The 12,908-nt window shown below is 36.6% G+C and overlaps 1 protein-coding gene across 1 annotated transcript; it reads left to right on the top strand.

Annotated features, from left to right (window-relative positions):
• Positions 1-2,344: 2,344 nt before the first annotated feature.
• On the top strand, positions 2,345-6,632 carry SPIN4 (spindlin family member 4). The gene has a single exon (XM_015083276.3). The coding sequence runs from the start codon at positions 2,998-3,000 to the stop codon at positions 3,745-3,747; it is 750 nt and encodes a 249-aa protein (XP_014938762.2). The 5' UTR covers positions 2,345-2,997; the 3' UTR covers positions 3,748-6,632.
• The last annotated feature ends 6,276 nt before the right edge of the window (positions 6,633-12,908 follow it).

Raw genomic sequence — 12,908 nt, 5'->3', positions numbered from 1 at the left:
AACGACAAAATCCTTCCACAGTCCCTTTTTGATATACACTCAGGTCCTGAGCAAGAGGGCTTGAGTATAAAATAAAGCAAAGGTTTAGAGGTGGGGCATGAGCGAGGTGGTTTTACAGAAAAACCTGGTAAGAAACAAGACTTTCTAGGAGATGACTAATTAGGAGACCACAAGTACTTACATAAGTTGGTTCATGTGTTAATAAATTTACTTTTATTTATTTTATTTAATCTTTACAGCTACCCTTTGAAGTGGATGTTATTATTATCTACATATTGTAGGTTGATGGTGTTTTCCTAATCATCTCCGGAATTCTGGACACATTCACAGGGTCAGTGTTCTGGGGGTTTTGAAGGGATACACAAAGCCACTGTGAGAGATTTTGAGTCTCTAGGATTTTAGTCTGTAGAGGCTTGTGTAAGAGTATTTGTTTCATTTGGGAAGATTTCTTTGGATTGGAGTAAGGCAGCTAAAACCACTTATTTATTTATTAACAAATATTGAGTACCTAGTATGTGTAAGACACTTGAGATGCAAGATAAAAGTTCTTTCTTGAATGGTTTTGTAGTTATATATTATATCATAGTGTGGTAAGGTCCACTGAATACCAGAATCTTAGGCAATAATTTAACACTAGAATCATAGTTTTAGAGAAGAAAGGATATTAGAAATTGTCTTCTCAGGCTTCTCTGTGGTGTTGTGAAGGATAATTCCATTTAAGTATATACCCAAAGGGCCTGAATGAACTGTTTGCCCTCCACTTGTTTGCCCTGTGGGTGGTCTTCTCTTCCCTGTGAACTGATCTTTTAAGCAAAAAAGATCTTATCACATCTTGGTGTGGAGAATTACCTGGGGCACATTATTTGTGGAACATAATGGCATGACAATTAAACATGCCTTCTTTCTTTCAGTATGTAGGTTGTATATATGTCTGAATATGTACACACCATTATGTCATTCTACAGAGTTTAGAAGTACCTTTTAGCATATGTAGTTTTCTTGTTTCCTTGGAATTACTTTCTTATAATGTAGTATTGGAGAGTTATCCCATCTCCAAAATCTTTGGCCTGGGAAACACCGGGAATTTGGGGATCCACGATATTCTGCCCAATGAGCTACTAAATGGTATGAGGGCTAGGTATTTCTGTCCCTACCTTGGAAGGTATGAAATGTGGAGGCAGCCAGTATTGTCTTGCATCTCTCTCCCCTGCTTTCCTACATTTGCAAATAAATTAGTAGCCTTTATTTTACCTGTGATGATTTGATGTATTCTCTTCTCACCCATGTAAGGTGATGAATGATAATGAGGGAGCTAGATTTCCCTGTTTTCAATTGCCGTTTTGTAAAACAGGATACAGGGCTAAAAGTTTTACAGACATTCACTTTTAATCCTCATAAGAGCCCTGTGACTTGACGAAGATGAAATTATGGACACTTTCTTTTCTATATTCCAGATTTCCCATATGAGGATGCAGTTCTATAATCAGAAAAACAGCAAATACATACAACAACAATGCTTTCATTTCCCTCTCAACAAAATTATTTTCTCCACAATTTTACCTCATAGCCTGCTTTTTCACACATTGTTCTTATATGTGGATTTCCATGTCATTAAATATTCTTAGAAAATATGGTTTATACTAGCTCAATAAATCCATATATTAAGGTAAACTAGCTTTATTATCTATTTTGTCATAGGTCATTTAGCATAAATAATGAATCATCCGCACAAAAAAAAATGGGACAATTTAAATCACATTTTCAGACTATTTAATAAGCTTGGAAAATGCTCTTGATGTAAATGGAAAAAAGTAAGCTGTAAAGGTATGAAATCTCCAAATCTTGTAAAATATAAGCATGGACTTAATGAGAAAGAAATCAGAACTAACATTTTGCTGAATGGCTAGATGGTAAGATTAAAGTTAGTTTTATCTTTTATTTCACTGAATTTCAGAAATTCTCCACAATGTCAATACATTTCTTTTACATTCAGGAAAGAAAAAAAAAAGATCATTTAAAAAGTAATTTACTGAGGGTGATCAGGTAGAAAATATAAAAGAAAGTTTGGATCAAGATGGTGGACTGTACACAAGTTTTTCCTTCACTGCTCTCATATTCCTTAAACTGAAAGAAAATAATTTGTATAAATTCTGTGTATGTGTGTATTAAATATTATTTTTTTAAAGGTTTTGTGAGGAATTCCTGTAAGGTAGGGAGCAGATTGAATGGCTGTGAAGAAGGCTGACAGGCGAAAAGCAGCCAGAAAGAAGGAGCAAGGGAGCCGGCCAGTCTGGCTCCGGTTTGAGGGAAGAGGTCCGGGAGCGCGTGAGGAAATGAAGGAGAGCCTGAGACTGTGTGGACTGAGCGCGGGTGCGCGCACTGACCCACCCTGCTGCTACAGACCGAGCGGAAGGAGGAATGGCAAGGGGCGGGGCCGAAGCGCAGGCGGGCTCAGAGGGGTCGGATTCCTGAAGAAGCAAAAACCCCAGCGCCAGAGCTAGGCCAAGCAAAGCAGCGCTGCGAAGCAGAGGCCGCAGGGACTTGTCAAAGACCCACGGCTGCCTTCGCCTTTGCTGCTGCAGTCAACTCTCTTATTCCTTGCCTACCTTTCCCGTCGTCTCCTCAGTCACCGTTTCGCAGCGGCAGCACCATCGATAACAGCTAAGTGGTCAATTCTGGGACTTGGGGTTGGGAATCAGGGCGGGTGCGAGGCGTGGGCAGTACAAGCCAGCCCGCCATCTCCTGCGGCAACCGCCACTGCTGCAGACACTTCTCCCGAGCGGGAAAGGAGAACACTGTCAAAAGGCTCACGCTGTATCAGTGTCCACCGTCAGAGTTAGAGCGTTTTTGTCAAGACTTGGCGAAAGCCTTTTGATTGGGGAAGGGAGGACGCACTGTGAGATCACGAAAACAGATATAATATTGAATAGTGTTGACTTTTGGTCCTCTTAATCGAACAAGTGGCAGCTTTGCTTAAGCCTCCTTAAACCCTGAGCCATGTCGCCCCCAACAGTGCCTCCGATGGGTGTAGATGGCGTGTCCGCATACCTGATGAAGAAAAGGCACACCCACAGGAAGCAGCGACGCAAGCCCACTTTCCTCACGCGTAGGAACATCGTAGGCTGCCGCATTCAACACGGTTGGAAGGAAGGCAACGAGCCGGTGGAGCAGTGGAAGGGCACAGTGCTCGAGCAGGTTTCTGTGAAGCCCACCCTCTACATCATCAAATATGATGGCAAAGATAGTGTATATGGACTAGAGCTGCACCGAGATAAGAGAGTTTTAGCGCTAGAAATCCTTCCTGAAAGAGTGCCAACTCCTCGCATTGATTCTCGTCTGGCAGATTTCCTGATTGGCAAAGCGGTGGGGCATGTGTTTGAGGGTGAGCACGGTACGAAAGATGAATGGAAAGGCATGGTCCTGGCGCGAGCTCCCGTGATGGACACTTGGTTTTACATCACCTACGAGAAAGATCCTGTCCTTTATATGTACACGCTGCTGGATGACTACAAAGATGGTGACCTGCGCATCATTCCAGATTCCAACTACTATTTCCCTACAGCAGAACGGGAGCCTGGAGAAGTGGTCGACAGCCTCGTGGGCAAGCAAGTGGAACATGCCAAAGATGATGGGTCCAAGAGAACCGGCATTTTTATCCATCAAGTGGTGGCCAAACCGTCTGTCTACTTCATCAAGTTTGATGATGATATTCACATTTATGTCTATGGCTTGGTGAAAACTCCCTAAATACATTGTGCTCTTTACAAAAGTCGTAGAACTATTAAATGTAAAACATGTCATGTTCTTGCAATTGTGAATTTTTGAGAAAAGTTTTGGTGTCAGAGATTCAGGAATTTATTACTTGTTACTGATTGTGCCTCCAAATCTTACATTGACTAGTTCCACAGTTTTGTCCCAAGTTTACATTGGTACTTTTGATATTGCCTTGTTCTGTAACTGAAGAGCTAAGTTTGGTGCTAATAGGAAATTGAAAAGTATTCATGACCATTGGAACAATGAAAAACTAAAGAAAAATTAATGGTGTAACTCCACACCAGGTCCTTTCCCCCATTTCCCTCATTTTATTATCTCCCCTCTTTCTTATTCCCAGGTAACAAATGTTAAGAACATGATGTATATCCTTCCACGTTTTCCCATCCACTTGCAGGAAGTTTGTTGTAGTCTTTTCTGTAAAAATGAAAAGCCTCCTCATTTCCCTGTAATTGTTTTGCACATTTGGGAATATTCATCGTATCTTTTCTAATCAGTAGCTACGAATCTTTCTCTGTCCCCCTCTCCCTTTCCCCTCCTCTCCACTCCCTGTTCCCCTCTGCCTTTTTCTCTCTCTCTCCTTCCCTCTAGCAGTTGCATATACAGTATATTTATGTGCCAAAAAAGTATTCAACCATTCTGTTATTGATAGTCACTTAAATTATTTCCTTTCCTTTTCTCACCATAGCACTGCTGCCATACATTCTGGTGCTTTTATTTCTACTGGGTAGATTCCCAGAAATGGAATTGCTGGTAAGAGATATATTTAATTTTAAGAGATATTACAAAATTACTATACAAAATGAAAGTGCTCATTCTCCAGTATCCTCTCCATCAAAATTTGCAAATGTAGAAGGTAAAAAATTACGTAGTATTTTTTTAATAGACATACTCGAGGAGGTGTTTTGTTTTGTTTTGTTGACTGAATTTTTTTCTTTTGTGATTTTCCAGTTCTTATCTTTTGTTTATTTATCTATTGAATCTTTGATCTTTTTCTTATAAGTTTATAGGAATTCTTACTATATTTCTCTATGGTACATATTAATCATGTAGCCCATTTGTATTTTTTTCCATTCTATCATTGATCTTGACTTTATTGATGTTATATGTTACTGTACAGTTGTTGCCGTTGTTGTTTTTAATTTTTAGATAGACTAGTATCTCCTTTTCAGCTTTTTGGCTTCTTATCTTTTTCAGATGAATGCCCCCACCCCAAATCATACATATATTCACCTACATTTTTTCTAATTTTTAAATTAATTTTATTAATTTTAGGTTTAACTAAAGCATCTGGAATTTATTTTGCATGTGGTATAAGATAAAGGTCCAACTATACATTTTCTTCACATTGGATTCCTGATTATACTATGATATTTATTAAATAAACTACTCATTTTTGAGTTTGTGAGCCAGTATCCTATTGTTTAACACTAGTGGCTTGACCATAAATTTTGAACTCTGGCAAAGCAAGTTACCTCTCATTATGTTTTTTTTTCTTTCCCTTTTTTTTTCTTTCATATAACTTGTTGTAGACATTAATTCTTTCTATGAAAATTAAATGCATTCTTTCAAAATTCTGATCTTAGAATTGTGTTACATTTCTGCATTTCTATTTAGAAGATTATTTTAATAATATTAATCCTTAACACTCAAGAGTTTGGGTACATAATTAAAATCTTTTGATTTTGTATTTGTAATGTTCTTCATATGGGTCTATTATATCTGATTAAATTTACTTCCAAGTATTTTTACAGATTTTGTCACATCTTGACATTTTGACTTGGGTATTTTTTCTTCCTCATTTGTAACTTCTTATTTTTGACAATACAAACTACAGATAACTTTTTTAAAAAATATTTTACCTTATATTTAATCAACTTATTAAATCCTCTAAATTATACTTTTAAAAATATGTAATATTTTCAACCTTCTGTGTAACAATCATTTCACCTGCAAATACAGATGATTTTATTTATTCAAAATAATATTGAATAATGATTATGACAGATATGCATGTCTTGTGTAATTTTCATAGAATTGTCTTTACTATTCCCTATTAACATGACATTTATTGTTGGTTATTGGTAAATTGTCATTAACCACTAAAATGTTTAAGGAGTTTCTTTATTTCATTTTTTAATTCCTGTTTCATATTAAGGGGCTTACTAAAAAGTGGCCCCTGAAGTTTATCAAATATCTTTCAGCATCCACTGATAAAATCATATGATTGTTTTTTCCTTTAATTTGTTGATTTAATGAATTAGAGGAGTAAGTATTTGACGTTGAACCAAACTTGTGTTTCTGAAATAAATCCTACTTGGTCATGTTGTAATAATCATTTGACACATTGCTGGATTTTAGTTACGAATTTTTTATTCAGAATTATTGCATTTACATTTCAAAGTGAAATTGCATTTTTCCTTTTTTACCCTGTCTTTATCAAGTTTTGTTTTTCAAATTGTGCTAACTTTAAAAATGAATTTGTGAGTCTTTTTTTGTGTTCTAAAATAAACAGCCTTAGAATTAGTTTTTCTTTTTATTTAAAAAAGTTTTTATTCAAATTCTAATTGTCCTTTGAAAGTTAGCTAGTACTAAACTGTAAAACAATTTAATTATGGTGCCACTTTTGAAGTTGATCCTTAATCAGCCTTCTTATCTCTCCAATGGTAATTGGCTTATTTAAACTTTCTATTAAAAAAAGAATGTATGGTTTCTATAAAATACAAAATTTAGAGGTTTCTTTATTATTAACCTTCTTGATTGTATTATTCAGATGCTTTATGTCCTTGCATATTGCATATACATATGCATATTTCCTAAATATGTTCAATTTTGAAAACATTATAATAAATCAGCTATAGTGGTGTTTTAAATTCTCTTTGTATTTTATTTATTTTGAAAAATTAAGACATAATATGGAGAGTATGTAAAATATAACATTTGTTTACTGTTGCCCCAAATCAACAATGTCCATATTAAATAATTAAAATATTAACAATTTAGTATACTTACTTTAGATATAGATTTATATTCTTTAAAAGTCAGAACATTACATATAATATATCCCTTTCCCAGAAAATTTCCTCACTCTGCTGAGGCAAACACTAACATGAATTTGGTGTGAATCTTGTCTGTCTTATATATTTACCTCAAATATAACCAGTCATAATTGATAATAGTATTGGTTTTTGTGCTTTTCTAAATTTTGACATGAATGGTAAACTTTAAATCATGTGGAATTTATTTTGTATTTTTATTGTAGAAATAATGTTTTTTTTCTAATTGGAAGATTGATTGCAACAACAAAACAAGCAATAACACCAACCATAGAATACTTTGTTACTGCTCTAGGTATTTTTACCGCTTTTGACACTCAGGAATGCTTGACCCTAGCTACAACACTAGCTATTGACTAAGAAAGACAAAATTTAAGTTCTCATGAAGACTGTATCTTGGCTATAACTGAGGCAGATATCCACCACCACCCATGACTTCAAGACCAGAACAAGGCCTTACATTTTCCCATGATAATATTATGGGGTTACCCCACATTCTGACACTCAGAGAAAGGCTGGTGTTAATCTAGGCACTGTTTTAAGACTTTGGGACACAGCAGTGGACAAAAACAAAAGCCTTCTTTTCTTAACACATGATGGTTTTTTATCCTTTAAGTAGCCTTCAGTCCAATAACAAAGATATAAGGTAGGTATAAAATAATTAAAAATGTGATAAATGTGTAAATGTTTTGGTGATAACTAAAAGGTTAGAGGGATGCACATGTTAGGTGAAAATACAAATGTATATACTTTTTAGATATATAATAATAATGCTTCTTAGTCCCTGCTTTCTTGCTAAGCCTCAAGTCCTGAACCAAACATTATACTGTTTCATGATAGAGGCTCAGCCCTGGCCTAGGACCTGAGGATAGAACAGTGAAAAATCTATACAAAGTCTATGCTGTTTTAGAGCATATATCCTAGTGGGGGAAGGAAGAGTGTCACCACCACCCTTAGGCCATGTATTATTTTACAATGATTTGGGGATATCCCAAAGCTTGTTAATCTTAGGAAGGATTCAGCATATTTCTGTTTTAGAGGTTGAGTATACAGCAGTGAGCAAAGTATGAAAGTATGTCTTAGTGGAAGGAAGATAGAAAAAAATCAATGTACTGTGTTTACCTACTATGTTTTTACCACCTAATTTTCTGTGTTCCTAGACTAGAATCAAGTTTTGGATTGTTCCATGGTAATATTATTGATATCACACTTGCTTACTTGGAGTCAGAGGGAGGCTCAGCCTTGACCAGGCAGTGAAGAAAATTGTCAGTCTCTTTCTCTTCCAACTTACATTCTGTTGGGTAGAGAGTCGCCCCTATTCTTTGGGCCACCAGTCTAGAATCAGGCCTTATATTGTTCCATGGTGATATTGGAAATCTCTCATATCTTGGTGCTAAATCAGAGGCAAGACTGGAAATGATTATGGCACTGTTTTAGGAAGGGGAAAAAAGCAGGAACAAAGTCCTTGTTCCCATACCCCTTACAGTTTATACCATGCTGGGTGGACCCAAATTCTTACTTTTTTCTTCCTAACATACTTTATACATACATCAGGCCATGATGATTCTTTGAAAAAAAGTAAAGCAGGGTAAGTAGAGTCTTGGACATACCACCTTATTAGGTGAATAGAGAAGTTTTCTCAGAACAGATGACATTTCAGTAACACCTGAATAAAGTGAGGGTAAAAACCACAGGTGTTAATGCCTTGAGACAAAATGTGCCTGGAGGTAGCAGCCTAGTGTGTTCACTATGGGAAGTGAGGAAGGAAGAAGGAGAATGGAAGGAAATGAGATCAGAGAGGTTGCCAGGGACCATATCCATGTACAATATTTTGGACCAAGGAACTTGGATTTCAATCTGAGGGAAATGGGAAGTTACCAGTTTTAAGCAAAAATGTGACAGTTGTCTTTATATCACTCATTGAATAATATGATTTGAAATACCTCCATCATCTAGTAAGATCTTACTTGGCCTTGGGTCTTTTTTCTTCTCAAAATCTCTAGAAAATTCATCACCTCCAATATCCAAGGCCTGAGTATGCCAGCTTACTAACTCTGGTTCTTGGCTTTCTTCAGACAAGGAGGATGAAGAGAGATAATGTCAAAGTGAGTACTCATGTTTCCATAGTTCCAGATTTCCAGAACTCTTGAATGATGTCATGAAAATGTCAGCGACTAGAGTAAAGGATCATAGCTGGGAGGTTATAGCAACAATTCAGACAGGAACTTATGAATTAATAATTTCAGAAATTAATATTAAGAGACATGTGAAGAGAATTAATATCATGGCTGATTATCTGTGTAAGGAAAGACCTCCAGGATTATGAATTATCTGTAGAGATCAGAGAGTTAATGTGTGGGAACTGGGACGTTTTGAGAGAGTGATTTTAAAGGGAAAGAATACAAATAAAAGCTATAGTAAATATAGGTGTAAAGTTATCTTTTTTTTTTTACTTTTATTTTAGTATATACCATAACAAGCTTGAAACAATTGAATGAGATGGAAAAGGTCTACATTGTCTGTTGTTTGGACAAAATCTCTTTTATAAAGAAAAAAGTTATCACTAAATTGGCTGATTATATTACTGAATATTCCAAATATGTTTATGAATTTACCCATGACTACCCAAGCTATGTTCAAAGTTTTTGAAAATGGAAAAACTCAATGTTCATTTCTTCACATAATTTCCACAACCATCCTTCATTCCCTCATTAAGCACTCATATCAGAAAGGATATAAACTTGTTTTTAAAGACATATTCTAGATAATCCCAAAAGAAAGATACATAGGAGTTTTTCATAAATCAGGCTTTTCTACTCTTGTTACTTTAATTCATACTTGTTTATTTTATAATGTATTTATTCATAGGATGAAGCAAAATATGCAAGACATTTTTCTAGAGGCTGAAATACCAAGATGAATAACATAATATTTTATGCTTTATGTAGCCTTAAAACCAATGACAAAGATATAGGTGGGTATAATACTCTATAAAACAAGGTAAAATAATGTGACAAGTATCATTAAATGGTGAGAAGGGTGTATTTGTACTATATGAATTCAGATGAGAGAGGTACAGAGAGAGACAGAAACAGATGGAGACAGAAGGACATCATCCCATTGAAGTTGACCTTCATTATGCAAAGCAAATATAGTATTCAGGGTTCTCCAGAGGAACAAGACCTATAGGATTCATTCATTCATTCATTCATTCATTCATTGTGGGAATTCCCTCATGCAATTATGGAAGTCAAGAAGTCCCATGGTTTATTTCTTGGTTAGAAGAGGTCCAGATCCTTCACTTACCCTTCACCTTAGAAGGGATATCTTGACATGTTTCATACCACTGGACTCATAGAAATGTAATGAATGTAGAAGTCCCCTGAAGCTTAGCTGTATTTACTTCTCACCTTGTGACATGCAAATGCCTTACCAATAAGTCTAGAGAAGTTACTATTTCTCATCACTATCAGTGCAATATTTTGTGGAAGGAAGGTGATTAAGGTCTTTGTGGGGAAAAAATGACATAGGGCTGGAGAGTTGATATACTCCTAAGGCAGGATAATGAAGGTGTATTGCTGGCCTTGCCAGCTGAAAGCAGATTACATCTGGTGGATCTTATGGACAAGGATGGTGGAGAAGGCATTCACAAGATGAATAGCTGCATACCAGATATCAGGAATGTGTTAATTTTCCCAAGCAATGAAACCACAACCTGGTAAACCAGCTTCAATTGGAGTCACCACCTGTTTAAGCTATTGATAATTCACTGACATTTTCAAGGTCTATCTGTCTTCTGCACTGGCCAAATGAGAGAGTTGAATTGGGATGTGGTGAGAATCACTACTCCTACATTTTTCAAGTCCCTGTTGGTGCCACTAATCTTTGCAATCCCTCTAAGAATGCAGTATTCCTTTTAATTTACTAGTTTCCTAAGTAGAGGCAATTCTAATGTTTCCCCCTTAGCTTTTCTCACCTTTATATTTCTCATTCCATAGGTCAGGGAGTTCATGTGGGGATTCTGCCAACTGCTAACAATGCCTACTCCAATTATGCATTCTGGAACTGGGAAAGTAACCGTGAGATGAGTTTAGGGATGCACTGGGACCTCTGTGAGACAGAAATGGACTAAAAGTCTATTGGTCTCCTGACCTCTATAAGCTCCTACTCTGACTGGAGGGCTACAGTGATGTTTTGGGTCTCCTAGAATCAGTGATGGTTCAGAGCCAGTGTTCAGTAGCCCTCAAAAGTTTGGATTACTTCTTTTCTTCAATGTACAGTTACCCTGGAAAAAGAGCAGGAGTCCTTTTGAGGAGGAAGTCCTTTTGGGTAAGATTAACAGTATACATTATCCATACTTGATTGGGGTTCTTTAATAAGGGAACCTGGCCTCCCCTTATTTCAAGAAGTTCTGGGTATGTTAACAGGCTCGATTCTGAAAATTGATTGAGAACCCATGACTTTGTTTTTATGATTCAAGTTATACTTTTTTTTCACTTAACTAGAACTTTTCTGTTTATACAGACCAAGTAAGAATGTAGTAGGCTTCCCATTTAATTCACTTCCAGGAACATCATAATTAACTAGCCAATGCCAATGCATGAGCCAGACTATTTTGATTATTGCTTTGACTCTGCTATCCATTATGGTAGTCACATCTGCCTTGCTTTCGGTGGTTGAGTGCCACCATTTGGCTCCTGACACCCCAATCCAGTTACTTCAATTTCATTTATGTTTTCCAATTGAGTGGATGTGTTTTCTACTCTAAGTTCAGGTGTACAGAGAAGAGGGATCACAAAGTTCTTCAAGGGTGCTGGGGCTCCCCTCACAGATTTATTTCTCAAAGTATTGGAGAAAGGTATGACTTTTGGACTCTATGTGAGTAGGTCTTAAATCACAAATCCACTCTAACATTCCAATTGCCTATGAATCTGAATCCCTTTCTCTACATTAAATGAAGAGCGGTTGCCCATTTTCAATCAACCCATGGTGAGCTTTCTTGGTCCATGTTTCAGCCAAGCAATAAAACTGTTAAAGATCTTTTTAACTCTCTAAGCTTCAGCATCAAATACTGACTCTGCTTAATAAGCCCATTTCAATACATTTGGCCTGATCCAACTTTACCTTCCTTGTACCATTATCCCACACCCACAGTATCCATTCCCAAATGCATGCTCAGAATTTCCCCTTGTATAAGTGATAAAATGGAAGTGGTTCACTTGGAATATACCACATTTTCTCATGGGTCACAATCTATACTTCACTTTCAGGAGCTTGCTGGCACTTGAATCTAGTTGTGGGTTTAGAAGAAATACGAGGTAGTGGAGGAAATAGGAGTAAAATAAGTATAGTCATGCATGGCAACTAACTGAAGGGAGATCATTATTATTTTCTCAGCCAATTCAGGGCTAATCCCCTCAGACAGAGGTGGAAATGCTGACAGCAATGTTGGTGGGAGGCAAATATCACTTGGGGTGGGGATGCACCTGCCACTGGGGGTCAACAGGTGACTTCCACTGAAGTTATTGAGACCATTTGTGCTAGAGGTAGGGAGGCCACTTCTGCTTGGAAAGAAAGACCTCTTCCACTGGCAATAAAAATTCATCAGGATTTAGGAGCACAGTGTTCCCAACTTCATCAGGATCTCCACATACATTATTATCCTAATCTACAGGATCTCATTCTTTTCTAATATATGCCCACATTGTAACAGTAGACACCTTGCAAAGCTGGGAGTTCAAATTGCATTGTAATTCAGCAAAAACAGAATTAGATTCTGCATATGATTATCCCAATTTCATTCCTGTGGCTATAGGACATAAGAGACTCAGAGTACTCAGAATAGATGTTAGCTAATTTTGCACCTCTTGAGGTGATATTCAAATTTCTGAGCTCATTCTTCTCTCTCATACATCATCCAGCAATGTTGGGAGCAATCAGTTTTCTAAAAATGTGACAAAGTGTCATATACAGAGTTACTTAGCCTCTGGCTTCATATTAGTGATTGATTAGAAGTATCCAATGTAGATATTTTACATATCTCTGCAAACAGATTATGCCATGGAATAGGAATACTCTACA

Source organism: Acinonyx jubatus, chromosome X (assembly GCF_027475565.1).
Source record: "Acinonyx jubatus isolate Ajub_Pintada_27869175 chromosome X, VMU_Ajub_asm_v1.0, whole genome shotgun sequence".
Taxonomy (NCBI): Eukaryota; Metazoa; Chordata; class Mammalia; order Carnivora; family Felidae; genus Acinonyx; species Acinonyx jubatus.
Note: the sequence above shows the minus strand (reverse complement) of the source record. Positions and strands in the feature narration are given on the sequence as shown.